The sequence below is a fragment of the Ovis aries genome, chromosome 14 (assembly GCF_016772045.2).
Source record: "Ovis aries strain OAR_USU_Benz2616 breed Rambouillet chromosome 14, ARS-UI_Ramb_v3.0, whole genome shotgun sequence".
In the NCBI taxonomy this organism is placed as follows: domain Eukaryota; kingdom Metazoa; phylum Chordata; class Mammalia; order Artiodactyla; family Bovidae; genus Ovis; species Ovis aries.
The window spans coordinates 49,144,548-49,170,788 of record NC_056067.1 but is presented as its reverse complement, the minus strand read 5'-3'; the positions used below and the strand labels follow the sequence as shown (position 1 = coordinate 49,170,788).

The following is a 26,241-nucleotide window of genomic DNA, read 5'->3' as shown; positions in this document are numbered from 1 at the left end:
CGGGGGATCAGGGTGCGGCCTGGTGGCCTTGGTTTGGGAGTTGGGCAGATGTGGGTTCAAATCCCGGTGCTACCTACTACCTGAAGTGGGTGACCTTGGGTGTCACTCCCCTCTCTGAGCCTCCTTGGCTGTTATATGAAGGGGACAGGGCATATTGCAGGGTCTTGGCGGTCCTGTAGAACTGTGGTTGGATCCCAGCCCCAGCACTTTCTGGATTTTTAACTAAAAACTGGGCTTTCATCTGCCTGTCTTGCATCCCTGATTCCAGGGGCCAAGCTTTGGGTGCCCAGCATGGTACATGATAGATGTCCCCCCAAGTGGCAACTCCATTAAACAGAGAAGTGGGGCTCCTGATCCAGTCCCACTCAAGCCAAAAGTCCGCTGACAAGTCTAGCTGGTCCCCTAATTTGTTTGAATAATACAAAATGCGTATAAGTAGCAGTCACTCTGTGCCAGGAGCTTTTGAAAGTTTTTCGTCTCTTTTCACTCATTTTATCTTCACAACAAACCCATAAGGCAGACACTTCTGTGATCCTTGTTTTAGAGATGGAGAAACTGAGGTGCAGAAAGATGCCGTGACTTGCCGAAGGTCACACAGCCAGGACACGGCTGAGCTGGGATTTGAACCCACATTAACTGGGAGAGAGAGTGGAGTTTATTTTTAGGGGCCCCAGGAACCAGCAGGGCCATGCCTGGGTCTGGAAGCCAGGGAATGGTGTTGGTAGGAGGCTAGTCTCCCATGGTACTAGCAACCTGTCAACCCCAGGATCAGGGCTCACGGTGGAGGTCTCAGCCCAGGCGAGGACGAGCAGCTGTCTAGGCTTCTCCTCTGTGGCTCCCACCTCCTGGCGGGTGGATGTGGCTGGGAGAAGGGGATGTTTGTTTCCCCACCACCCACCCCCTGGTGATGTCATATCTCGGCAGCCAATGGCTGGGGTCTCCCCCTCCTCCCCCTCCCCATACCTTTTCCCCCCCAGCCTGTGACCGGGGCTGAGCAGACAGACCGGACCTGGGAGCTCTCGAGCTGTCTGGAGGCCTAGTGGTAAGAGATGAGCCAGCCAGTTCCCATCCTGGCCAAGCTAAGAAGCTGTGGGAATGAGACCCAGGATCCTGGGAGGGTCTGGGAGGGTGTCTGGGGCTCAGGAGGCTGCAAGGTGTAGGAGTTAAAGGTACAGACTTTGAAACCAGACCCTGGGTTCAAATCCCAGTGTTCTCTTCTTTCTGGCTGTGTCGCTTTGGGCAAGATACTGCATTCATTGTGCCTCTGCTTTCTCACCTCTAAAATGGGCTGATGGGACTGCCCCGGTGGTCCAGTCTTTCTGTGCTTCCACTGCGGGGGCACAGGTTCCATCCTCGCTGGGGAAGTTCCACCTATCTCAAAGTGCAGCCAAGAAAAAGGCAGGGGGGCTGATGGAGGCCACCTCACAGGGCTGACACGAGAGTAAATGAATTGCTGCTTATAAAGAGCTGGGGCTGGATGCTGAGGGTGGGACAGGCCTTTTGGTCCCTGGAATAGAGTGCTGGGGAGGCAGTTATGATCTTGCTGGTTTGGAAGCTGGTACCCAAGCTGGATCTTGTCCCTCACCCAAAGTTCCTCTTTGGTAGCAGAGAAAGTGGGGCCACTGTGGGCAAAGGCTGGATATGAGACACTTTAAGATACTCAGCCCCCTGCCTCCCACACACAATTGCCTTCAGAGATTAGTTGCTATTACTTGAGCTCTTATACTGTATACTCCGAATATTCTAAGCACCTGCTGTTATCTCATAATTCCTCAAAGCCACTGTTATTGGCTCCATTTTACAGAGGAAGAAACTGAGGCCCTGAGAGGTGAAATTCAAACCTTGCCCCAGTATTCAAACCTGAGGAGTGCTGGAGCTGGGCCTAAATGAGGCACCCAGAGGCCACTGCCAGAATGCCTCCCCCTCCGCATCACTAGATGGCCTCAGATATCTCAGATATCTGGGGGCCTGGATGAGTCAGGTTAACCTCTCACTCCCACTGCAGGGGCTCCAGGTCACTCTGGTCTTCGGGGTGGCTGAGGCTGTGAGTGGGGAGAATTCTTAAGTGACGTTGGTGCCAGGCATGGGGGTGGTGGGAGAAGGTACAGTGAGGCAAAGCTGGGGGCTTCCTCAGCAGGAAGGGCAGGAGTGACATCTTAAATGAGCATCTGAGTTGTGACTTCCCCAGGGAGGTGTTGTTAGGATTTAATGAGCCCAGGCAGGGAAGAATCTTTGCACACAGTGAATGCTCAAGAAAGGGGATTCTCAGAATTCTGGAAGCTCAGGAATGGATCAGGGAAGTGCCACAGGAGCTCAAGAAATCGGCAGTTAGCCTCTGGAGAGTACTGCCTAGCCTTGATTCCCCAGGGAAGCCCCATTAGAGCTTCCCCTAACACAGGTCAGGCCCGCCCCCTGGGCACCTCCCTACCCCTCCTTCCCCTGCCTAGTGGGACAGCCAGAGCTGGGAACAGAGAGTGCCCCGGGTTGTGGGGTAGCGGGGGCGGGGTGGGGGGGCTTCCTTCCGAAGCTGCTCCCACCCAATCCCACCCCAGGAGCTGGGTACGTGGCTCAGGAAGGGCACAGTTGGGCTAAATATAACCTGGGCTGGGCAGCTGTCCCGGGCAGGGATGGAGAAGCTGGGCACTCTCTCTCTTGCCCTCACCCTGGCTGGGTTTCCGGTGCCAGCTTCTGGGTGTGACCTTCTCTGACTTGTCCTGGACAGGGCGCTTGTGGCCCTGGAGATCCTCCCTTCCATCTCCACCATCTCCTGCGAGTATCAGGCTTCTCTCACCCACAGCTCAGGACACTACCTTGTATCAGGGACTAAGAGTTAGCTTTTCAGACCAGGGTTCAAGTCCCAACTCCGTCACTGTGATATCCCACCCATCTCTGTCTCTCTCTCTGTCTTTTTTTTTTTTTTTTTTTTTGGCCATGCCCTATGGCTTGTGAATGGGATTCCCTGATGGCTCAGTGGTAAAGAATCTGTCCACCAGTGTAGGAGCTGCAGGAGACGCAGGTTCAATCCCTGAGTCAGGAAGATCCCCTGGAGGAGGAACTGGCAACCCACTCCAGTATTCTTGCCTGGAGAATCCCATGGACAGAGGAGCCTGGCAAGCTACTGTTCATGGGATTGCAAAGTTGGCTACATCTTAGCGACTAAACAACAACGTGGCTTGTGGGATCTTTGTTCCCTGACCAGGGATTGAACCTGGGCCCTGGCACTGAAAGTGCCGAGTCCTAACTACTGGACTGCCAGGGAACTCCCTGTGATAGCCCATCTCTTAACCCTCATTTACTCATCAGTAAAATGGGGTACCATGAAGCCACAGCCGTAAAGTGTCTGCCTCGCCCAGTGTTGGCACTGAGTTGCTCTCAAAACACCTGTTTCTGGCACCCTTGATCCCCTCTGCCAGCCCAACTTCTGCCTCAACTGTTTTGCTGCCTAGGCCTCCTCCAGGGCTCAGAGTCACCAGTGCAAGTTAAGGTGCAGAGTTGGGGGTCAAGGGCACGGGTCCTAGCTGTATGACCCCAGATAGGTCACTTTCCCTCTCTGAGCCTCAGTTTCCAACCCTAAAATAGCCTCCACATCCAGAGTGATTTCAAGGCCTAAGGAGGCCTGCATAAGGCCCAGTCTAGAGGAAATAACCTGGATGTGGGGGTCAAGCCTGCTGGGAGGGGCCGGGGGTTCACAGGGGAGGCCAGGGAAGGACATGAAGAGCCAGAGAGGAGCCTTCTGACACCAGGGGTTGTGGCGGCGGGGGGAAGGCAACCAGTGGAGTGGGTACAGCTGGAGCATGGGGGGGTCTCTCTGTCCTCTGTCTCGGCCAGTGGTGGGCTATGAAGGGCCTTTGTGTGCCTGGGGGTGGGTGGGCAGGGGTGGAATGTGACCGAGCACAGCAGATGGGCCATTGTTTGAGGGAATGTGCCGCGTGAGGCCTGACCTTTCCCTGTGGAGTGGGGGTTGGTGAGTTGGCATGCCAGGTGGGGGCCAGGAGGACAAGGCTTGGAGGAGGGGGACAGGATCCATCTCCCTCCTCTAGAAGGGGCTGTCGGCAGAGACCCCAGCTCTGCCTCCTTCTCACTGGGCCATGTGACCTTGAATGAGGTTCTTGGCCTCTCTCAGGGGTTAGGGCTTTCTGCAGTGAGGTGGGAAGTGAAGGTCTTAGCCTAGGACTGGCAAAGAGTAACCACACAGTGCCCACTAGTTATTAGTATCTGTAGAAGCAGCTGGAGCCTTCAGACGAGTTAAAAGTCCTGGCTAGGCCATCTGTGACTCAGGTGAGTGACTTTCCTTCTCCCAGTCTCAGACGTCTTCTCTGTAACAAGCTCAATAATTTTATTTTTTGGCCACACTCGTCAGCATGTGGGACCCAGGTTCTCTGGCCACGGATCAAACCTGTGCCCCTTGCATTGGAAGTGTGCGGTCTTAACCACTGAACCACCAGGGAAGTCCCATGCCCAATAACTGTATTGATCTCACCAGGGTGTTCTGAAGTCCACAGACGCTGACCCCCGTGGGATATTCGAAACAAGATCAGGACCACAGGAAGTTCTCAGTGATAATCATGGCAAGTGCTTATGAAGTGCCTACCAGGTGCCCAGCACTGTATATTTACAAATACACGTGATCCTCTAACTAGCCCTGGGAGGTAGGTGCTCTCATTCGCCCCATTCTATAGATGGGGAAACTGAGGCACAGAGAGGTGAGGTGATTTGCCTACCTGGCAAGTAGAGGCAATGGTTTTACAGTGAATTTGGCCCCCTTGGTCAGCTGAGGTGGTTAACATAGGGATGGTACTGTCAGAAAGGCCTAGGAGTCATTCCTGGCTATACTACTGCTTCTTGTCCAGCCACATCACCTTGGATAAAGGTTTTTGGAGCTTCAGGTTCCCCACCTACACTTTGGGGACAGAGCAGTAACAGGGTTGCAGGGTTGCAGTCCCCAAGCCATGCAACAGGGTGTGGAATCTTAGTTCCCCAAACAGGGACGAAACCCTTGGCCCCTGCAGTGGAAGCGTGGAGTCCTAACCACTGGACCACCAGGGAACCCGTGGGGATAGAATAATGACAGAGTGCAGGGAGGGTCAGACACTCAGGAATCATCAGTAGGGTCAGCCGACAGTAATGCTCACGTTATTCTTCTTAGAGCCCCGGACCCAGAAGGCTCAAGGAGCTGGAGGTGACCCTGAGGTGAGCACTGGCTGGTGCCACATGCCCCTCTCTGCCCTTTCCTGGCCTGCCTGGAGCCTCCTGACCTGGTCTCTCCCTGGCAGGCAGCAAGACCCCAGAGGAAAGGCACGAGCCCCGCAGAAGACTGTGTGCCACCCCGGGCTGGGCTCCTGTTAGGAGGGGGTGCTTATGCGCAGGCAGCGGTGAGAGGACACTTGGGATTGGGGCGGGGGGCGGCCCTTCTCCCCATCTCATACCCACCCTGACCTTTAAGCCCGGCCTTCTCCCCGCATCTTCCCCTGGATGGCCTCAAGCCTGCATTCCTGACCCCGCAGGCTCAGAGGCAGCTGCTCCATGCAGAACTGAAGCTGGTCCTGCAGCAGAAGGGAGAGAGGAAACCGGAGGAGCCGGGGGGCCAGGGGACTCCCAGCAGCGCCATGGAGGCCAGAAGCCGGAGTGCCGAGGTGAGTACCCTTCAAAGGGGACCCGCGGAGCCTTGGTGGGGAGCACTGACTAGGGTGGCACTGAGGCACTTCTTGGCTTCTCTGCCTCAGTCTTCCCATTTGTGAAATGGAGACAGCAACAGACTGTTATAGTTCGCTGTGAGGGAAAGAGAAATTAACATTCGTGATGTGCTTAACACAGTACCTGACACAGACTAAGATTCCAAGAAGCTAATTCACTGAGCATGGTGGTGGTTTAGTCTCTAAATCGTGTCCGACTCTTGCAACCCCATGTTCTGCAGTCCACCAGCCTCCTCTGTCCATGGGATTTCCTAGTCAAGAATACTGGAGTGGATTGCAATTCCCTTCTCCAGGGGATCTTTCCGACCCAGGAATTGAACCCATGTCTCCTACATTGCAGGTGAATTCTTTACCGACTGAGCTACAAGGGATAGGATCATACTGGAATTCTATTAATACTAAGCTAAAGAAAATAGAGTAGAAAGCCTCTTCATCAGAAGAGGCAGAATGGTGTAGGGGTTAAAGACATGGGGTTTGGATCTATAGGCTTACATCCCAGTCCTACCACTTCAGCTGTACAACCCTGAACAGATGACCTGACCTTTCAAACCCTCAGTTTTGCCATCGGTGAAATGGGGCAATGGTCCCCATCTCTGAGGGTGCTGAGGACTCACACTTATGTCATTTGCCCAGGGCCTGGTACCTAGCCTCCTTAAATGTGAGTGGCTTTCACTGTCATGGAGACAGAGCATAGCACTGACTGCATCCTACTGGATGCCAAGCATACAGCGGGTCTCCTTTTATAGCAGCCAAGCTGAGGCTGAGGGTGGCAGGCATGGGGTAACATGCACAGAGGTCATTGCCTACAGGACAGCTTATGGGCTCTGAGGTCACACCCCCAAGGCTGAGGCCCCATCACTGAACTGGCTGTGTAGCATTAGGCAGTCACTTCACTTCTCTGGACCTTTGTGTCCTACTCTCTGCCCAAGCTGTGTGGAGGATGAAATGAGACACCACACATAAAATACTTGGCCCAGGGCCTAAGGATGGTGGTGATGGTCATGCTTTTCCCTGTTGCCCCTACCACAACTCTTCCTACCCCTTCTCACCATGTTCTGCCCAGAACTCTAGACTCGGGGCTGCTGCTGTGGAGCATCTGGGCAAATTTGCTTTCCCTTCTCCAAGTCCTGGGCTCAGTTCTGGGCTCAACGCCAGTCTGTGCCAGCCTCAAGATACTGCCCATTACAGCATCCCCTCACATCTCTGTTGCTTCAATCACAATCATAAATTCCTTCCATATACCCATGTCACCCAACTTTACAGGAGGGAAATGGGCCCAGAGAGGGCACAGTTCTCCCCTAGAGACACATAGCAGAGTGCATTCCTGGACGGGTTGTGAAACTGAGGTCTTTCACTGTCTCTTCTGGGAAGCCTGGATGTGGATCCCACAGTGCACTGCTGGGCCAGGGCCAGGTCAGCACCATTTACAGTAAATACCAGGCATACCGCGTCTGCCAGTCCACCCCTCATTACCCACGCACGGCCGCTCTTCACTAGATTCCCTGTCCAGTGGGCGTTATGCAGGGCTTGGGGTCACAGAGTACACAATAGGACAATCACACATATTCAAGCCTTCAAGGAGGCCAGGCCCACCCCCACCCCTTCATACCGCACCCTTTCTTCGGGACCCCATCCTCAATTCCAGCCCTATTCTGCCGTTGTTAAAGCCCCTCCCCATAATTCAAGCCCGTCCATAGACTACGGGTCCCTTCCGCGCATCCACGGACACACTCTAGCCACACCCCTTTCCTATCTTTGGCCGCTCCTCTCCGGCCACTGTCCTCTATCTGGTCGCGCTCCAACCCCTAACCCCGCCTCCGAACTGACCACGCCCCCTTAGCAAACAGCCCCGCCCTCACTAGCAGGTCCGCCTCTCAGTTGCAACTCAGGTTCCCTCTGGCCTCCCCGTCCCATCCCTCCTCTATGATACCACCCCTCGCCCCGCCTCTCCCGACTGCGGCCTTCGGGGCTCCCTCAGGCCAGTGAGCCGGGAGACCCACTCTTCCGTGGGTCTCAGAGAGCCGCCCTCGCGCTCACTTAAAGGGGAGATGCCGGCGAGAGTGGGCCCACACGACCGGCTTGAGCCCCGCCTGATCGCCTGTGCCCTGAGGACCCGGTTGAGAGCTGCTTTTAAGCGCGATGGCGGGCTCTGGGCGAGGTCCGGCCCCAGCGCCCCATGGCGACCCCTCGCCGCTCTCCACAGGAGCTGAGGCGGGCGGAGTTGGTGGAGATCATCGTGGAGACAGAGGCGCAGACCGGGGTCAGCGGCATCAACGTAGCGGGAGGCGGCAAGGAGGGAATCTTCGTCCGCGAGCTGCGTGAGGACTCGCCGGCGGCCAGGAGCCTCAGCCTACAGGAAGGTGGGCGGGGAGCGGGCACGGGGCGGGGCCTTCCTGCGGGGGCGGGAATCTGCCCTAGGCCCCGGGGCCGGGAGGCGGGGTTAAGGGCTAGGGGCGGGGCTTTGTGTGTCTTGGTTTTGCGGTTGCCCAGATGCCGGCTCTGGAGGTTCATTGTCTCCCAAATCTGCACTTAACTATCTTGTGATCTTTCTGTGACTCGGTTTTCTCACCTCTCAAATGGGACTTACTCTAGTACATACCTCATAGGGTTATTATGTAGATTAAATGAGTCAGTATTTGAAAACACAGCAGGTAACTAAGTGGCACATAGTAAGCACTATATAAGTGCTAGTTATAGTTTGGTTGTTGGGGCTGAAGAAAAGAGGCGGAGTTAACAACTTGGAGGGAGTGGCGAAGAGAGCTTAGTGAGGGATATTTTAAGTAACATGGATGAGGTTGATGCTTTATTCATGCAACAACTATTTACTGAGTGCCTTCTATTTCCAGATGTTATTCTGGGTGCTTGGGCTACTGCTGTGAACAAAACAGACAACACTCTCTGTTCCTATGAAGCTTACTTTCTAGTGAGGAGAGACATATTTAAGCAAAATCTGTGAAATACATAGTACATTATATATACATAATTTATGGAAACTAATGTAAAATACAGAGTACACTAGAAGGCCGTGTATGCTTATGGAAGCTAGGAAGGAAGCTGCGTTTTTAAGTAGGATGAACCAGGAAGGGCAGAAAGGCCTGGAGGAGGTGAGGGAATGAGCTCTGTGGCCATCTGGAAAAGCATTCCAGGCAGAGAGAACCAGTGCAACTGCCCCAAGATGGGAGAGTGCCTGGTTTGTTGGAGAAACAGCAAGGAAGCCAGTGTGAATGGAGCAGAGTTAGTGAAAAGCAGAGTAAGAGATGAGGCCAGAGAAGTAAGAGAAGGGGTAGTTTTTTGAGGGCTTTATGGACCACGGGGAGAACTTTAATTTTTAATCAGAAGTTGTGAATGAAGAACGAACATGAATTGACCATATTGAAATGCTGTATTAGCAGTAGACTGTAGAGGGCAGGATGGGGAGCAGGAAAAAAGGCTCCTGTGATTATCCAGGTAAGAGATTAAGATTGGTGATTTGTTGTTCACTCGCTAGGGGAAGGGATAAACAGGGAGTCTGGAATCAACATGTATGCAGTGCTATATTTAAAATATTAATAGATAACCAAAAAGGACCTACTTTATAGTACAGGGAACTGACTCTTTGTGACCCCATGGGTGTGAGAGCCGACTCATTGGAAAAGACCCTGATGCTGGGAAAGATTGAAGGCAAAAGAAGGGGACAGCAGAGGATGAGATGGTTAAATACATGGATTTGAGCAAACTCTGGGCGTTAGTGGAGGACAGGGTGATACTTGGGGCCAAAACAGTGTTATTGGAGGTGAAGACAAGGCTTTGGATTCTGGATATAATCTGAAGGAAGAGTCTTCCGGACTGGATATGGGATTTTTGGAGAGGGGTCAAGGATGTGTCCAGGAATTCTCAACCTGAGAATGGAGTTGGTAGCCCCACAAATGGGAAACCCTGGGGCTGGAGCTTGTTTGGAGAAAGACCAGGAGTATAGTTTGGACCTGTCAAATGAGAGCTGGACACCAAGGTGGAGATGTAAAGGGATATGTGAAATTAGGATGGATGTGGGGAGTGTTGGGCTGGAGAGACACAGTTGGAGGTTGTCAGTATATTTATGATCTTTAAACTCCTGAACCTGGGTGAGCTTCCCTAAGGGATAAGTAGTATGGAGAAGAGGAGAGGTCCAAGGCCTGAGCTGGCTCTCTGGGACTCTGTGTCTTTAAGAGGTCTGGGAGATGGGAGGAATCATCCCAGGAGGCTGAGAAGAAGCCCCCAGGGAGGTTCCAGAGGGTTGGGCACCCTGGAAGCCAAGCTGAGCAAGGAGATGAAAGAGAGAGAGTGAAGCTGGGTCTCAAGCAAGGGTTTAAATGGATGAAGTCTGGGACTTGACTGCTGGACTTAGCAGCTACACAGAGGTCACTGTATGAGACCTTGAGAGACCAGTTCGAGGCTCTGGGAGGGGGGTGTCAAAAGTGTGATTGGAGAAGTGAAAATAACGCAGTCAGACAACTCCATGAATTGTGCCATTAAAGTGAACAGATAAGTGGGGCAGAGGTTCCAGAAAGAGTGAGGTCAAGGCAACCTTTCTTTAAAAAAAAAAAAAAATTATTTTTGGCTATGCTGAGTCTTCATTGCTTTTTGAGGGCTTTCTCTAGTTGCGGCAGCTGTGGGCTACTCTTCATTGTAGTATGTGGGCCTCTAGTTGCAGGGGCTTCTTCTGTTGCAAACACAGGCCATAGGCGCAAGGGCTTCAGAAGTTGCAGCTCATGGACTCAGTAGTTGTGGCACAGGGGCTTAGTTGTTCCGAGCCTCGTGGAATCTTCCTGGACCAGGGATCGAACCCATGTCCCCTGCATTGGCAGGCCAATTCTTATCCACTGAGCCACCAGGGAAGTCCAAGACAACCTTTCTTATGGGAGAAAGAGTGGTATGTTCTTTGCTGATGACAATAATGTAGCAGAGAAGGACAAATTGATGATGATGTAGGGAGCAAGGGGAGAATTGCTGGAGTTTATCCCTGAAAAGGTGGTGGAGAGATTGACCCGAGCTAGGAGTGGGATTGGTTTATCCCTAGGACAGATGGAGAGTAGAGAAAATCGCCGCAGGACCAGGGTGGGTGAATAATTGGGTGGGGGCTTCTGGAAGTTTTCTTCTGATTGTTTCTCAGTAAAAGAAAGCAGAATCAGTGTTTGAAGTGTGAGGTTCGGGGAGGGGGAGTAGAAAGGGGAGAGGTGCGGCAAACGGGCTTGGATTTGCTCTAAGGGAGGCAAGGCTAAAGCCTAGGCCGTGGCTTTCTCTAAGTATCAGAACTTCAAACAGGGAGGAACTTTGTGTCTCAGTATCCTGTGCTCTTGGAGAAGGGCATGGCAACCCACTCCAGCATTCTTGCTTGGAGAACCCCATGGATAGAGGAGCCTGGCAGCCTACAGTCCCGTAGGGTCGTAAAAAGTCGGACACAACTGAAGCGATCGAGCACGCACTGCACGCGGGTATAGGCGGGGCCAAAAGTTTGGGCGGCGCCCTGCTGCAAGGGCTCCAGGGAAGTGGGCGGGGCCGGAAGATGCCCACGCCCTGCCCACCTCCACCTGGCCTACAGGGGACCAGCTGCTGAGCGCCAGAGTGTTCTTCGAGAACTTCAAGTACGAGGACGCGCTCCGCCTGCTGCAATGCGCCGAGCCTTACAAAGTCTCCTTCTGCCTGAAGCGCACTGTACCCACCGGCGACCTGGCGCTACGGCCCGGGACCGTGGCCGGCTACGAGATCAAGGGCCCGCGGGCCAAGGTTGCCAAGCTGGTACGCGTGCTTAGCCCGGCCCCGGCCCTGGACTGCCCCAGCGATCCTGTCTCTGCGCCGTGAGCCCCACTGCCCCACACCCGTGGGCCAGCCTTGCCCTCTGTCTCGTCACTAACCCAGCGCTGATCTCATCCACTGCCTCCTGTTCTCTGCCCCTAAACTCCTCCCTGGGGAGGGGGACCCACCCACCCAAACCAGGATCCTCACCCACCAGTGGTCCTGAACCAGAGAGGCCACGTTCAGTCAAGCCTAAGGGTGGCTCACTTACCACCGAGTGACTCTGGAGGAACTTCTTTACCTCTTTGGGCCTCAGTTTCCCCATCTCTAAAGTGAGGGTATTGGGGAAAATGGTGGGCGAGGAGCCAGAAGTCTTGGGTCACAGTTTATACACCCCTGGTGATGCACTGTAAGAGTCCATATTAAAGTCTTTGCCTTCCTGGGCAGTCATGGTGACATGACAGGCAGGAAGTGGGGATGGTGCTTTGGAGACAAGATGCTCCATCCAGCACATACCCATCCTGGTAAAATGACAGCATGGGGCTTCCCCCTGTCCACCCTAGGCCTCCCACTGTCCCACCGCCTCCTGCCTCTCTCCTCTCTCCCCAGAACATCCAGAGTCTGTCCCCTGTGAAGAAGAAGAAGATGGTGATGCCCGGGGCCCTGGGGGCCCCTGCAGACCTGGCCCCTGTTGACGTCGAATTCTCCTTTCCCAAGTTCTCCCGTCTGCGTCGAGGCCTCAAAGCCGAGGCTGTCGAGGGTCCTGTCCCAGCTGCCCCCACCCGCCGGCGCCTCCAGCTGCCTCGGCTGCGGGTCCGAGAAGTGGCCGAAGAGGCCCAGGTAGCCAGGCTGGCGGCCGCCGCTCCTCCCCCACGGAAGGCCAGAGCAGAGGCTGAGGTGGCAGCAGGACCCCGTTTCACGGCTCCCCAGGTGGAGTTGGTTGGGCCCCGGCTGCCAGGTGCCGAGGTGGGTGTCCCCCAGGTCCCAGCCCCTAAGGGGGAGGCGGCCCCTGCAGCAGAGGCCATCAGTGGCTTTGCCCTCCACCTGCCAACCCTTGGGCTGGGAGCCCCAGCTGTCCCTGCCGTGGAGCCTGCGGCTGTAGGGATCCAGGTGCCCCAAGTGGAGCTGCCCTCCTTGCCCTCACTACCTGCTCTGCCCACACTTCCCTGCCTGGAGACCCGGGAAGGGGCTGTGGCAGTGACGGTACCCACCCTGGAAGTAGCAGCACCTACAGTGGGGGTGGACCTGGCCTTGCCTGGTGCAGAGGTGGAACCCCGAGGCGAGGTGCCCGAGGTGGCCCTGAAGATGCCCCGCCTCAGTTTCCCCCGCTTTGGGGCCCGGGCAAAGGAAGCTGTTGAGGCCAAGGTGAAGGGGCCCAAGCTTCGAATGCCCACCTTCGGGCTCTCTCTTCTGGAGCCCCGGCCTGCTGCCCCCGAAGCTCCTGAGAGCAAGCTGAAGCTGCCCACCATCAAGATGCCCTCCTTTGGCATCGGGGTCTCGCCGCCGGAGGTCAAGGTGCCCAAGGGGCCTGAGGTGAAGCCCCCCAAGGTCCCAGAGGTCAAGCTCCCCAAAATGCCTGAGCCGGTCCTTCCAGAGGTGCGACTCCCAGAGGTGGAGCTCCCAAAGGTGTCAGAGATGAAGCTTCCGAAGGTGCCAGAGATGGCCGTCCCCGAGGTGAGACTTCCAGAGGTGCAGCTGCCAAAAGTCCCAGAGATGAAGTTGCCAAAGGTGCCAGAGATGGCCGTGCCCGAAGTGCGTCTCCCAGAAGTGCAGCTGCCGAAAGTCCCCGAGATGAAACTCCCCGAGGTGAAACTCCCCGAGGTGAAGCTCCCAAAGGTGCCCGAGATGGCCGTGCCGGAAGTGCGTCTCCCAGAAGTGCAGCTGCCGAAAGTTCCAGAGATGAAGCTGCCGAAGGTGCCCGAGATGAAATGCCCGGAAATGAAACTCCCGAAGGTGCCGGAGATGGCCGTGCCGGAAGTGCGACTCCCAGAGGTGCAGCTGCCGAAAGTCCCCGAGGTGAAACTCCCCGAGGTGAAGCTCCCTAAGGTGCCGGAGATGGCCGTGCCAGAAGTGCATCTCCCAGAGGTGCAGCTGCCGAAAGTCTCGGAGATGAAAGTCCCTGATGTCAAGCTCCCCGAGGTGAAGCTCCCGGAGATAAAACTCCCCAGGGTGCCGGAAGTGGTCGTGCCGGACGTCCACCTCCCACAAGTGCATCTGCCAAAGGTGTCGGAGATGCGGCTGCCAGAAGTCCAGGCGCCCAAGGTCCCGGAGGTGCATCTGCCGAAGGCACCGGAAGTGAAGCTGCCCAAGGCTCCGGAGGTGCAGCTAAAAGCTGCCAAGTTAGAGGAGGCAGAGGGCATGGACTTCGGCTTCAAGATGCCCAAGATGACCTTGCCCAAGCTAGGGAGGGCGGAGTCCCCATCTCAGGGCAAGCCTGGCGAGGCAGGCACTGAGGTCTCGGGGAAGCTGGTGACACTTCCGTGTCTGCAGCCAGAGGTGGGCAGCGAGGCTCGTGTGGGTGTCCCCTCTCTCACACTGCCCTCGGTGGAGCTAGACCTGCCGGGGGCCCTGGGCCTGGAAGGGCAGGCCGCGGCCGCCGAAGTGGGCAAAGAGGAGCAGGCAGAAGCAGCTGGGGTCGGGGAAGCTGCCTTCCGGTTGCCTTCCGTGGAGATCGTCACCCCACAGCTGCCCGCGCTGGAGGAAGGGCAGGCAGAGGTGACAGAGGCGAAAGTCAAGCCCTCCTCCAAGTTCTCCCTGCCCAAGTTTGGACTCTCGGGGCCAAAGGTGACCAAAGCAGAGGCTGAGGGGACCGGACGAGCTGCCAAGCTGAAAGTGTCCAAGTTCGCCATCTCACTCCCCAGGGCTCGGGTGGGGTCCGAGGTGGAGGCCAAGGGCACAGAGGAGACAGGTCTGCTGCCCGCCCTCGACCTGTCCATCCCGCAGCTAAGCCTGGATTCCCATCTGCCCACAGGCAAGGCAGAGGTGGCCAGGGCCGATATCAAGCTCAAGGGGCCCAAGTTCGGCCTGCCCAAGTTTGGGGTCAGGGGCCGGGACACTGAGGTGGGAGAACTAGTGTCAGGGGCGGCTGAGCTGGAGGGCAAGAGCAGGGGTTGGGATGGGAAGGTGAAGATGCCCAAGCTGAAGATGCCCTCCTTTGGGCTGGCTCGAGGGAAGGAAGCCGACATCTCGGGTGGGCGAGTCAGCCCCAGGGAAAAGCCAGAGTCCACAGCTGTGCAACTTAAGATCCCTGAGGTGGAACTGGTTGCTCTGGGGGCCCAGGAGGAGGGGCGGGTAGAGGAGGAGACAGCCGGCAGCCGAGGACGGCTCGCAGGCCTGCAAGTGTCCCCAGCCAAGCAGGTGGGCACTGAGGCCCAGGACGGGGGACTGAGGATGCCGCTGGGCATCTCCCTGCCCCAGGTGGAGCTCACCGGCTTTAGGGAAGCCACCCCGGGCCAGCAGGCTGAGAGTTCTGCCCCTCCAGCAGAGGGCACAGCGGGCTACAAGGTCCACGTGCCTCAAGTGACCTTGGCTCTACCTGGAGCCCAGGCGGCGGGTGGCGAGCTGTTGGTGGGCGAGGGTGTCTTCAAGATGCCCGCTGTGACAGTGCCCCAGCTTGAGCTGGACGTGGGGCTGAGCCGAGAGGTGCAGGGTGGGGAGGCCACCACCAGTGAGGGTGGGCTGAAGCTGAAGGTGCCTACGCTGGGGGCTAGAGCTGGGGCCAGGGCTGAGGGGCCGGGCGACCAGTCCGAAGAGGCAGAGCGCACCTTCCACCTCTCCCTGCCCGACGTGGAGCTCTCCCCACCTGCTGTGGGCACCCACGCTGAGTACCAGGTGGCAGAAGGTGAGGGAGATGCCGGACACAAGCTCAAGGTGCGGCTGCCCCGGTTTGGCCTGGCACGGGCCAAGGAGGGGGCTGAGGAAGGTGAGAAGGCCAAGAGCCCAAAACTGAAGCTGCCCCGCGTGGGCTTCAGCCAGAGCGAGGCGGTCAGTGGGGAAGGCTCCCCCAGCCCTGAGGAGGAAGACGCGGAGGGCGGCGGGGAAGGGGCCTCCGGGCGCCGAGGTCGCGTCCGAGTCCGCTTGCCCCGTGTAGGCCTGGCTGCCCCTTCCAAGGCCTCCCGGGGGCAGGAGGGCGAGGCGGCACCCAAGTCTCCCAGCGGGGAGAAGTCACCCAAGTTCCGCTTCCCCCGGGTGTCCCTAAGCCCCAAGACCCGGGGCGGGAGTGGGGACCAGGACGAGGGTGGATTCCGGGTGCGGCTGCCCAGCGTGGGGTTTTCCGAGATGGGCCCTCCAGGCCCCGCGAGGATGGAGGGGGCTCAGGCTGCCGTCATCTGAAAACCCCTGAGCAGAGGGAGACCGCGGCCCCCGCCCCCGTCTCACCTTTCCCATCCCCCACCCTTTGTTCTGTGTGTGAGATAACTAGCACTAACCCTCAGAAGGCTGGGAGGTGGGCAACTGACCAGGGCAGGTCCGGGGTGGCCGTGCCTGGCTCTTTGGCAGGAGTGCCTATGTCTTGCCAAGTCATGTGAATAAAATAATCCAGAGGTGGCTCTGTGTGGGGTCTCCTCTGTGTGCTCGCGATGCAGGGGCGGAGTGCGGCGGGTGGGGGGTGGGCCAGAGAAAGGAGTCCCTTGAGGTCTGGCCTGAAGAGGCCCTCTGTGCAGGGAGACAGCCCAGAGTCAGAAAGGCCTTGGTGTGGGCCTGGTGGGAGGCGGGCTGTTCAAAATTCCCAGGGGCCTCTGAGCTGGGGAAGTGCCCCAGCAGAGCCCAGGGACCCCTGTGCTGGAGACTCCACGTGTCCTGCGGGGTCCCTTCTGCCAGGACAACCCCAGGAGCCCTAAGCAGAAAACGCTTGCTACCCCCTGCCCTCCGCTGGCCACCTCCCCACCTCGAGAGCACTCCTGCACCCTTGCTCTCCTTTTCCCGCCTGGCTGGCTTGACTACCGGTCCACCCCTGCCCTACCCAGGGAGGCCTTTCCCAGTCCCCTCTCCAAGCTCCCAGGTTCAGAACTTCCACTCCATGACACCCTAGGACTAAGTCCCAGGATTGTCAGCCCCTACTGGGGCTGGGCCTCAGCTCCCAGGGACCCCTCCCCACTCAGGATCTAAGCCCCCACCAGGGTCCCCATTACACTGAGGTGCCCCAGGTAAGCTGTCCAGGTGCAACGCTCCCAGTGATGCCGCTATAACCGCCACTCCACTCTCGTCACGCCTCCACCCTCCCATTCTAGAGGAAGAAGGGCTGTGCCTTTGAGTTGTCCCAATGAGTATGTGTGTGCGCCTGCTCGGTCACTTAGTCGTGTCCGACTCTTTGTGACCCCATGGACTGTGGCCTGCCAGGCTCCTCTGTCCGTGGGATTCTCCAGGCAAGTGTACTGGAGTGGGTTGCCATTTCCTCCTCCAGGGGATCTGCCCGACCCAGGGGTCAAACCCGTGTCTCCTGCATTGGTAGGTGGATTCTTAACCGCCAGTGCCACCTGGGAAGCCCTGGGTTGTCGCAGTCTCCTCACTTAATCCATCACCTTCTTCCTTCAAGCTGACACCCCTTGGAGTTTTTTTACACATACATAGTGTAAGGATCAGATAAGGCTTCTAAAGCATTCAATATGTGTTTTAATGTTTCAGTGTTAAATTTCCTAAAGTCTGCTCCCCCAAACTGCCAATCCATGCTTCTGTCCCATTGTTATCCAGGCCAGAGCCCTGGGCCCTGTCCTGCATGGCTCCCTCCTTTGCCCATAACTGGCCATTCCCATGGCCTGTCCTCCTGGCCTCCTGAGTGTCCCATCCACCTGCCTCTCCCGCCTCTCCCACCTGGACTCTGCTGCAGGCTGGGGGCTTCCACTCTTGCCCCCTCCAATCCACTCTTCTTCACACAGTAGCTTTCTGACACTCAAAATCTGACCCTGGGGAGTTCCTTGATGGCCTAGTGGTTAGGATTCATCTCTGTCACTGCTGTGGCCTGGGTCTGATCCCTGGTTGGGGGGAACTGAGATCCTGCAAGCTTTGAGGCCAAAATTTAAAAATAAGTAACTAAATAAAATTTTCAATCTGCCTTCCTCATTCAAAGTCCTTCTGTGGCTCCCCAGGGCCCTCACTTGTTGGTGTCTAGTCACCAAGTCGTGTCCGACTCTTTTGTGACCCCATGGACTGTAGCCCGCCAGGCTCCTCTGTCCATGGCATTTCCCAAGCAAGAATGCTAGAGTGGGCTGCCATTCCCTTGTCCAGGGGATTTTCCCAACCCAGGGAGCGAACCCACTTCTCTTGCATTGGCAGGTGGATTATTTACCAGAGCCACCGGGGAAGCCCAGTGCTCTCAGAACAAGGTCCAGACTCCTTAGCCTGGCACTCAAGATCCTTTGCAACCTGGCCTCACGTTAACCACGCTGCCCCCTCCCCAGGGAAGCCACAGGCAGGGGCAGGTGTTTTCTGAACACAGACACACCCACAAATCCCCCAGCTTGGGAAGCCTGCAGCTCCTCACCTCTGTTTAGGAATGTCCCATTGCTCTCTGCCCAAGGCCCATGTTCAGGCTCCCTTCTCTTTCGACCTTTCACCTCTCCAGCCTCTCCAGGGTTCCGCCCCTGGGCGGGGGAGGGGAGGCCCTACCTGCCACCCCACCCCCCCATTCCAGCCAGGGGCTCAGGTCTCCAACAACAGAACCAGAGCCACTCAGCAACGCTGGAACCCATTCGGGGGGGCCTGGGGCCCCTCGTCCCAAGCCGGGAGGGCTTTGGGGGAGGGGTGCGGCCCCTGGCAGACTCACCGTGTGGCCCAGGGGTCTGGGGGTTGCCAGGGAGGTGGGGGTGAACCTTGCAGGGCAAGGCACGAGTGAGGTCCTCTTTCCCCCACTGTGGGGGCCTCGGGGCCAGTGTCGGGGCGGGAGGCCTAGGAGGCAGAGCCCGTGGAACAGGGGTGGCGTCAGGGCAGCGTCCAGAGGCAGGGGCACCATGGCCACCATCCAGTCGGAGACTGACTGCTACGACATCATCGAGGTGCTGGGCAAGGGCACCTTCGGGGAGGTGGCCAAGGGCTGGCGGCGAAGCACAGGCGAGATGGTGGCCATCAAGATCCTGAAGAACGACGCCTACCGCAACCGGATCATCAAGAACGAGCTGAAGCTGCTGCGATGCATGCGGGGCCTGGACCCCGAGGAGGCCCACATCATCCGCTTCCTCGAGTTCTTCCACGACGCCCTCAAGTTCTACCTGGTCTTCGAGCTGCTGGAGCAAAACCTTTTCGAATTCCAGAAGGAGAACAACTTCGCGCCCCTCCCCGCCCGCCACATCCGCACGGTCACCCTGCAGGTGCTCCGGGCCCTGGCCAGGCTCAAGGAACTAGCCATCATCCACGCTGATCTCAAGCCTGAGAACATCATGCTGGTGGACCAGACCCGCTGTCCCTTCAGGGTCAAGGTGAGTGCGCCACCCCAGGGCAGCAGGTCCCTGCTCCTGTTCTCACCCAGCTTCCCCCAGCCCTGGGGTCTCTCCTTGACCCTGGGGTCTCCCTGGGTCCCACCTCCCCAACCTGAGGTCTCTCCCTCCTTGTCCACGATGGTTCTGCCCACCTCCTGGCTCTGAAATTCCTCTCTTCCCCCATCCCAGTCCTGACCCCCTCTCCCTGCCAGTCCTGAGGGCTCCCCGTCCTTGTTCCATTCTTGGCTCAGCTCCTCTGTCCTGCTCCCATCCCTGCGACCTTCTAGCTGGGGAGATAGTGAAAGTGAAAGTGAAGTTGCTCAGTCGTGTCCGACTCTTTGTGACCCCATGGACTATAGCCCGCCAGGCTCCTCTGTCCATGGGATTTTCCAGGCAAGAATACTGGAGTGGGTTGCCATTTCCTTCTCCAGAGGATCTTCCCAACCCAGGGATTGAACCTGGGTCTCCTGCATTGCAGGCAGATTCTTTCCCATGTGAGTTGTAGCTGGGGAGATAGAGTCTCCAAGATAAATGAGCAAAATAAGCTATGTGAATGAGGAGACAAGACGAAATCAGGAGGAGGAGGATGTGGGGTGGTGATGAATGAAACTTTAGGCTCTGTGGTCAGGGAGGCCTCCCTGAGAAGGTGACATTTGAGGGAAGGTTTGAGAGAAGGAGGGAGCTGTGTTCACATCTGGGGGAAAGCACCTCAGCAGAAGGAGCAGCCAGTGCAAAGGCCCAGAGGCAGGAGTAAGTATATGAAAGTGTGAAACTGAAGGTGTTTATCGCTTCTAGGCCTTTTGGCTGAGATCAAGTGTAAAAGTGTTAGTTGCTCAGTCATGTCTGACTGTTTGTGACCCCACGGACTGTAGCCTGCCAGTCTCCCTTGTCCATGGGATATTTTCAGGCAAGAATACTGGAGTGGGTTGCCATATCCTCCAGGGGATCTTCCCAACCCAGGGATTGAACCCTGGTCTCTTGCATTGCAGGCAGATTCTTTACCATCATATATATATAAATGCACAAGTATGTTTGTTTGAGGAGCAGTGAGGAGGCCAGCGTGGCTGGAGCAGAGTGACTGAGGGGAAGAGGGAGGAAACGAGACCAGGGACGGGATGGGGCGGGGGCGTACAGGGCCTCGTGGGCCTCAGGGAGGATTTGGGTTTTATTCTGAGAGAGCGGTGGAAGCACCTGAGGATCCTGGGCTGAGGAGGGGGTGTAGTCTAACGCAGGTGCTCACGGGCTCCCTCTGGCTGCGGGAGGGGAACTGACTGAGGGGCCGGAGCAGAAAGAGAGAGAGAGAGACTGCCCCCGGTCCAGGTGGGTGGGGTCGTGGGAGAAGAGATGTGTTTGGGGGGATGGGGTTTCCGGGTAGATTTGTTTCTTTTGGTTACCCCCTCGGCTGGCGGGAATCTTAGTTCCCTGGCCAGGGATTGAACCTGGGCCACGGCACTGAAAGCACGGAGTCCTAACCACCGGACCACTAAGGAAGTCCCTCTGGGTAGATTTTAGAACAGGTTGTTGTACGGCAGAAACCAACACAATGTTGTAAAGCAATTTTTCACCAATTAAAAAAATGATTTAAAAAAAAGATTTTAGAACAGGACTTGCTGGCAGATCTGATGTGACGTGTGAGAGAGGAAGTGAGGGAGGCCGAAAGGCCTGTTGGCCTGAGTGACTGGAAGGACAGGGGCAGGATCCTTCATTGTGAGTTTGTTCATCAGCAAACATTTTCGGAGGGCTGCGCTGGGCCTGACCCTGAGCTGGGCACACAGGTGCCTCCTCTGAGCTGTCGCGGGTCCTTGGACTCCCCCATCCCCACTCTGACCCTTCTGTCTGCTTACAGGTTTGTTACTCTCTGATGACGGGTCTGAACTAAGCCTTGTGCGGGCAGGGCCAGGGGCGTTTCGGTCACTTCCGTGTGTTCAGCATTTCCCAGCATAGCGCCTTTGTGGAGTCAGTGCTAAATGAACGTCAGAGACACAGGGAGATACGGAGACAGGAAAAGGCAGATCATTCTGCCCCAAAGATGGAGGGAGAGAGACCCAAGGAAGGAGAGATTCCCACAAATAGAGCAGGAGGCAAACAGGACAGAACCACAACACCTGGTCTGTGTTGGCACCCCCGCCTCATTTGTGGGATGAGCGAATGAATGAATGAATTCCACGAAGGCCGACTGAATGATCGGGGTCATCCAAACTTTCTGGGATTCAGGCCTCAGCAGTCTGTGTTGAGTCCAGATCAATAACTATTTGGCATAAGTAACACTGCCTTCTGCAGATATAAGGTAAGGGATGGCTGAATGAAAAGCAGTGTTACTCAGGGAGGGAAACCGAGGGACAGACTGAGATATGGTCACAGAGATTCAGAGTAAAAATGGCAGACGGCTCCCCCAGAGGCATGGCAAGACACAAGGGTTTTCAGTCATTCACAACGTGACTTCGACAGGTTGTTCATCAAGCACCTGTATGAACCAAGGGCCGGTGTGGGGTGTCAGCAATGCTTGATGGGTTTCAGGGTGGTATCCTTCTAGTGGGCCCGAGAGAGACAGAGATGAGAGATGCAGACAAGCAATGAGGAGGCAAAGAAAAGAGAGAGATACCACCCCAACAAGAGACAGAAAGAAAGAGAATGACAGGGATAAAAAAGTCAGTTCAAACATTCATTCTCTCTCTCCTGGGCCCCTACCGTGTGCCAGGCACTGTTCCAGCCATCTAGGGATGCGGCGATGAATAGATAAAATCCTTGCCCTCATGGGACTGATGTCCTCGTTGGATAGAAAAGCAATGAACTCCAAACAAAACTAAAATACATGGTATGTGAAATGGTAGCAAGAGCTATGGAGAGGGACTTCCCTGGTGATCAAGTGGCTTAGACTCCTTGCTCCCAATGCAGGGGGCCCGGGATCTAGTTCCCGGTCAGGTAACTAGATCCCACACGCTGCATCTGAAAGACCTCCTGTGCTGCAACTAAGACCTGATTCAGCCAGGAAAAAAAAAAAAAAGAGCTATGGAGATAAACAGGGCTAGGGAGGTGAGTGCGGCTTCCAAGGTGGGGCTAGTGGTAAAGAACTCTCCTGCCAATGCAGGAGACATGAGACTGGGGTTCGATTCTTAGGTTGGGAAGATCCCCTGGAGGAGGGCATGGCAGCCCGCTCCAGTATTCTTGCCTGGAGAATCCCATGGACAGAGGAGCCTGGTGCGCTACAGACATGGGAGTCGCAAAGCGTCAGATACGACTGAGTGACTTAGCACGCACACAGGGAGGTGGGTGAGAAGGGTGGGGTGTGCTGTTTTTGATAGGATGGTCAGCAGAGGGCTCCCTGAGAAGGTGACATTTCAATAAAGACTTGAGGTGAGAGAGGCAGCCACGTGGACATCCAGAGGAAGATCTATCTAGGCCGAGGGAACAGCCACTGTAAAGGCCCTGAGCTGTGAGTGTCTGGGTTGTTCAAGGATTGCAAGAGGCGGGTGTAGCTGGTGCTACGTGACCACGGGTAGGGGTTGAGGCAGATTGTCGGAGTCTTGAGGGCCAAGGGATGAAGGCTTCGGCTCTTATCACAGGATGTGGTAAAGCTGCAGGAAGATTCTGAGTAGGAGAGTGACGCGATCTGACTCAGGTGGTCACAGGATCCTTGGGGCTGCCTGTGAGAATCAGATTGGAGGGCTGGTGGGGCGGGGCGGGTGTGGGCAGGGGAGGAACAGGGAGACCAGCAAGGAGGCCCTGACGTTAGTCTGATGTGTTAGTCGCTCAGCCGTGGCCGATTCTTTTTCGACCCCACGAGCCGTTGCCCACCAGGTTCCTCTGTCCATGGAATTCTCCAGGCAAGAATACTGGAGTGGGTTGCCACTTCCTTCTGCATTTTCTTCTCCAATAGCCTAGGTTGGGGATGAAGGGAGACAGGACCGGGGTGGGGGCTGAGAATGGGACACAGAGTGAGGAGAACAGAAAGTGAATGGAGTCAGGAAGATTTGCTGATGGACAAGGCATGGGGGAGGGGGAGAAAGAAAGAGACAGAGGTTAACCCCCAGGGGCATACGTTCTCGTGGAGAGAAACAGAGATCGAGAGACCAGCACACAAACCAGAAACAAGGGCTGGAGGAGAGAGGGACATAAAGAAGAGACCAAGATTCAGAAGTGCAGCAGCAGAGAGTCAAGTGGCAGATGCAGAAGGAGCCCACCGAGACGCCAGGGGAGGCTCATACGGGCTGCCCCTGCCCACCTGCCTCCCTCCTCCTGCCAGGTGATAGACTTCGGCTCAGCCAGCATATTCAGCGAGGTGCGTTACGTCAAGGAACCCTACATCCAGTCCCGCTTCTACCGGGCCCCCGAGATTCTACTGGGGCTGCCCTTCTGCGAGAAGGTAGACGTGTGGTCCCTGGGCTGCGTCATGGCCGAGCTACACCTGGGCTGGCCCCTCTACCCGGGCAACAACGAGTACGACCAGGTGCGTTACATTTGTGAGACGCAGGGCCTGCCCAAGCCCCACCTGCTGCATGCCGCCCGCAAGGCCCACCACTTCTTCAAGCGCAACCCGCACCCCGACGCCGCCAACCCCTGGCAGCTGAAGTCCTCGGCTGACTACCTGGCTGAGACCAAGGTAGAGGGGACAGGTGGGGGCGAGGGCAGTCAGTGTGGGCAGTCTGCTGCACCCAGAAGAAATAAGATCTAGGTTAGATCTCAGAGAGGACTGGAAGCTTGGCGGGGGGTGGGATGCAGGCTGTGGGAGTTGTTACAGCAAGATGGATCTGAGTGAGACCCCGGGTGGGACTGGAAGTCAGGGCGGCCATCTCTGCAACCAGAATCATCAGAGTTGTGCGGCAAGAGTCTGGATGAGACAGCAGAGAGGACTGGAAGTCTGGGCCAGGCGTGGGAGCTGTCACAGGAAGAGAGGGGTCTGGGTGGGACCAAAGGTGGGACTGAAGTACCCGGCAGACCTTAATAACCCCTGGGAGAATGGTCTGGGCTTGACTCGTTGGAGGCCTGAGGGCTGGGATCAGATGCGGGGATCAGCTGTGGCAGCCAGAGGGGTCAGCATTTGATTCCAAAAGAGGCACCCCTTCTGCTCATTGCTGGCAGGGGCTGCACCCATGGCTCAGGGAAGGACGGGAGGGCTGGAGCAAGAGCCAGCTGGGGTCAGTGAGAGCCCTGGGTTAAACAGGAGGACCAGAGGTCACGGTCAGCTGTTCTTCCTGCAGCAATAGGCGGGGTCTGGATGAGATTAGAGGGGGCCTCTCTTGGTAGGGAGCAAGTGTGACCTTCCCAGCAGTAAGAGAGCACCAAGTCAGAGCCCAGGCAGAACTGGAAGTCAGGGTTCCCGTGTGCAGACTTCATAGCCATGAGAGAGCTCTGGGCCAGACTGGAGGGCCGACTGGAAACTAGGGCGGGGGTTCAGATGTGGGCCCCACAGCAGGAGAGTCTGGGGCCGGAACTCCGTGCCCACCCCTGCCCCACCCTGCGTCCCACCAGGTGCGCCCACTGGAGCGCCGTAAGTACATGCTCAAGTCGCTGGACCAGATCGAGACGGTGAATGGAGTCGGGGCGGCCAGTCGGCTGACCTTCCCGGACCGTGAGGTGCTGGCGGAGCACGCCGATCTCAAGAGCATGGTGGAGCTGATCAAGCGCATGCTGACCTGGGAGTCGCACGAACGGATCAGCCCCAGCGCCGCCCTGCGCCACCCCTTCGTGTCCATGCAGCAGCTGCGCAGCACCCATGAGACCACCCGCTACTACCAGCTCTCGCTGCGCAGCTGCCGCCTGTCCCTGCAGGTGGAGGGCAAGCCACCCACGTCGGTCTTGGCTGCCACGGAAGATGGGCCCCCCTACTACCGTCTGGCCGAGGAGGAGGTGGCCATGGGCCTGGGCAGCACGGGGGGCAGCGGGCCCTTCTTCCGAGAGGAGAAGGCCCCCGGCATGCAGAGGGCCATCGATCAGCTGGACGACCTGAGCCTGCAGGAGGTGGGGCGTGGGCTCTGGGGCGAGACCCATGCTGATGTGGTCCCCAATGTGCTGGCCCCGCTCAAGGCCGCCGCTGTGGGCCGTCGGCTGCCCGAGTCCAGCCCTGAGCCCATCCTGGCCTTCTATGGCAGCCGCCTGGTGGGCCGCCACAAGATCCGCAAGCCACCGGCCGGCTCCAAGTCCGACTCCAACTTCAGCAACCTGATCCGGCTGAGCCAGGCCTCACCTGAGGACGACGCCCCATGCAGGGCCAGCGGCTGGGCAGAAGGAGAGCGCCTTGGGGCCTCTGCCGAGCCGCCTGTCATCCCGCAGCGTGACGGGGATGGGCCAGACATCAAGGACATGGCCATGGATGCTGAGGTGAGCTGGGTGGGGATGGGGGGCGGCCAGGGTGCAGGTGATTCTGGGGTTGGGGCACAGGGAACCAGCCTGGCCTCCCACACATCTGAGTGGCCTGTAGTTGGCTCAGGGTCCAACACACACTACTAGCCCACCCTCGGGATGTGATGAGGCTCGGCAAACACTAAGACACTCATGTGACAAGGTTCAGCAAACATGAACCCATATTCAGGCTGTGTAAAAACTCAGAACATCATAATCCACATGTGGGAACTGATAAAGGCCCAGAAACCTGAACAAGACCATAGCACAGCTCACCCACCTCCAGGAAGATGGGACAGAGGCTCAGCAAACACTCCTTCAGGGCACATTACGGTCTCAGCAAACACTCCTTTAGGACACATTAAGGTCTCAGCACACACCATTTAAGCCTCCAAAATGTCGAGAGGGTTCAGGATGTACAAAATTGTCCTCAGGAAGTCACAAGGAAGCAGTTGGGACTGAAGGAGTCCATGAGCGGGCAGGCTGGCTGTTTCCAGGGTGGATGTGGGACGTGGGGAGGGGGCTTCCTGGGTGATGCCCATCTCTGCTCCTCCCCAACAGAGTCCAGGCCCTGAGCTCTTCGACCCCAACAGCTGTCCTGGGGAATGGCTGAGTGAGGCAGACTGGACGCTGGAGGGCCTCAGGGGGCCACGGGTTCAGGGGCTCCCGCCACGCCATGCCCACCCACATGGTCCACCCCGGGCCACCAGCTTTCTGCAGCACGTTGGCGGGCACCACTGATGGGTGACCCCACCCCTGCCCATCGCTGGGGGCTGCGCTGACGGGGCTGGCAACCCCTTTCTCAGAGCCATCCCCTGAACCGACAAATTATTCTTACAGAAAGATAGCTATCCAGAAATTCCCCATCCCCCCCCACCGCCCTCGGTGCATGTCTGCACACACACCCCGAACACAGAAGGGTTTTGGGGTCTGACCTGTGGCCCCCTGGGCCAGAGGTATGCAAGAAGGGGGGGGCTTCACCCCACTGGCCCTGAGCACACCCTTGGCCCTGCCGTCTGTTTATTTCAATAAAGAACTGTTAAGCAGTA

The 26,241-nt window shown here is 57.1% G+C and overlaps 2 protein-coding genes across 4 annotated transcripts; both read left to right on the top strand.

The window, feature by feature from the left end:
• The first annotated feature begins 992 nt into the window (after positions 1-992).
• Positions 993-15,989, top strand: PRX (periaxin). 3 transcript variants are annotated; one of them, XM_027978313.3, is made up of 7 exons: positions 993-1,042; positions 5,147-5,190; positions 5,274-5,372; positions 5,505-5,633; positions 7,897-8,053; positions 11,251-11,447; positions 12,054-15,989. In XM_027978313.3, the coding sequence occupies exons 4-7, from the start codon at positions 5,607-5,609 to the stop codon at positions 15,774-15,776; spliced, it is 4,104 nt and encodes a 1,367-aa protein (XP_027834114.2). In that variant the 5' UTR covers positions 993-1,042; positions 5,147-5,190; positions 5,274-5,372; positions 5,505-5,606; the 3' UTR covers positions 15,777-15,989. The 3 variants fall into 3 exon arrangements, with proteins under 3 accessions (XP_027834114.2, XP_027834113.2, XP_042087969.1); XM_027978312.3 differs by lacking the exon at positions 993-1,042 and having other exon boundaries at positions 5,077-5,190; XM_042232035.1 differs by lacking the exons at positions 993-1,042; positions 5,147-5,190; positions 5,274-5,372; positions 5,505-5,633; positions 11,251-11,447 and having other exon boundaries at positions 7,943-8,053.
• An 82-nt stretch (positions 15,990-16,071) lies between these two features.
• Positions 16,072-26,241, top strand: HIPK4 (homeodomain interacting protein kinase 4). Its single transcript, XM_004015255.6, has 4 exons — positions 16,072-18,853; positions 23,097-23,453; positions 24,323-25,171; positions 25,754-26,241. The coding sequence occupies exons 1-4, from the start codon at positions 17,963-17,965 to the stop codon at positions 25,931-25,933; spliced, it is 2,277 nt and encodes a 758-aa protein (XP_004015304.3). The 5' UTR covers positions 16,072-17,962; the 3' UTR covers positions 25,934-26,241.

What these genes read in the sequence shown, in the direction of transcription:
- PRX (XM_027978312.3), top strand. Translation starts at nt 5,125, where the DNA reads ATGCTCACGTTATTCTTCTTAGAGCCCCGGACCCAGAAGGCTCAAGGA. An exon ending in GAGCTGGAGGTGACCCTGAG is followed by an intron (nt 5,191 to 5,273) that starts GTGAGCACTGGC and finishes TCTCCCTGGCAG; the next exon opens with GCAGCAAGACCCCAGAGGAA. An exon ending in GAGCCTCAGCCTACAGGAAG is followed by an intron (nt 8,054 to 11,250) that starts GTGGGCGGGGAG and finishes CCTGGCCTACAG; the next exon opens with GGGACCAGCTGCTGAGCGCC.
- HIPK4 (XM_004015255.6), top strand. Translation starts at nt 17,963, where the DNA reads ATGTTCAGGCTCCCTTCTCTTTCGACCTTTCACCTCTCCAGCCTCTCC. An exon ending in GCTGTCCCTTCAGGGTCAAG is followed by an intron (nt 18,854 to 23,096) that starts GTGAGTGCGCCA and finishes TCCTCCTGCCAG; the next exon opens with GTGATAGACTTCGGCTCAGC. An exon ending in ACTACCTGGCTGAGACCAAG is followed by an intron (nt 23,454 to 24,322) that starts GTAGAGGGGACA and finishes GCGTCCCACCAG; the next exon opens with GTGCGCCCACTGGAGCGCCG.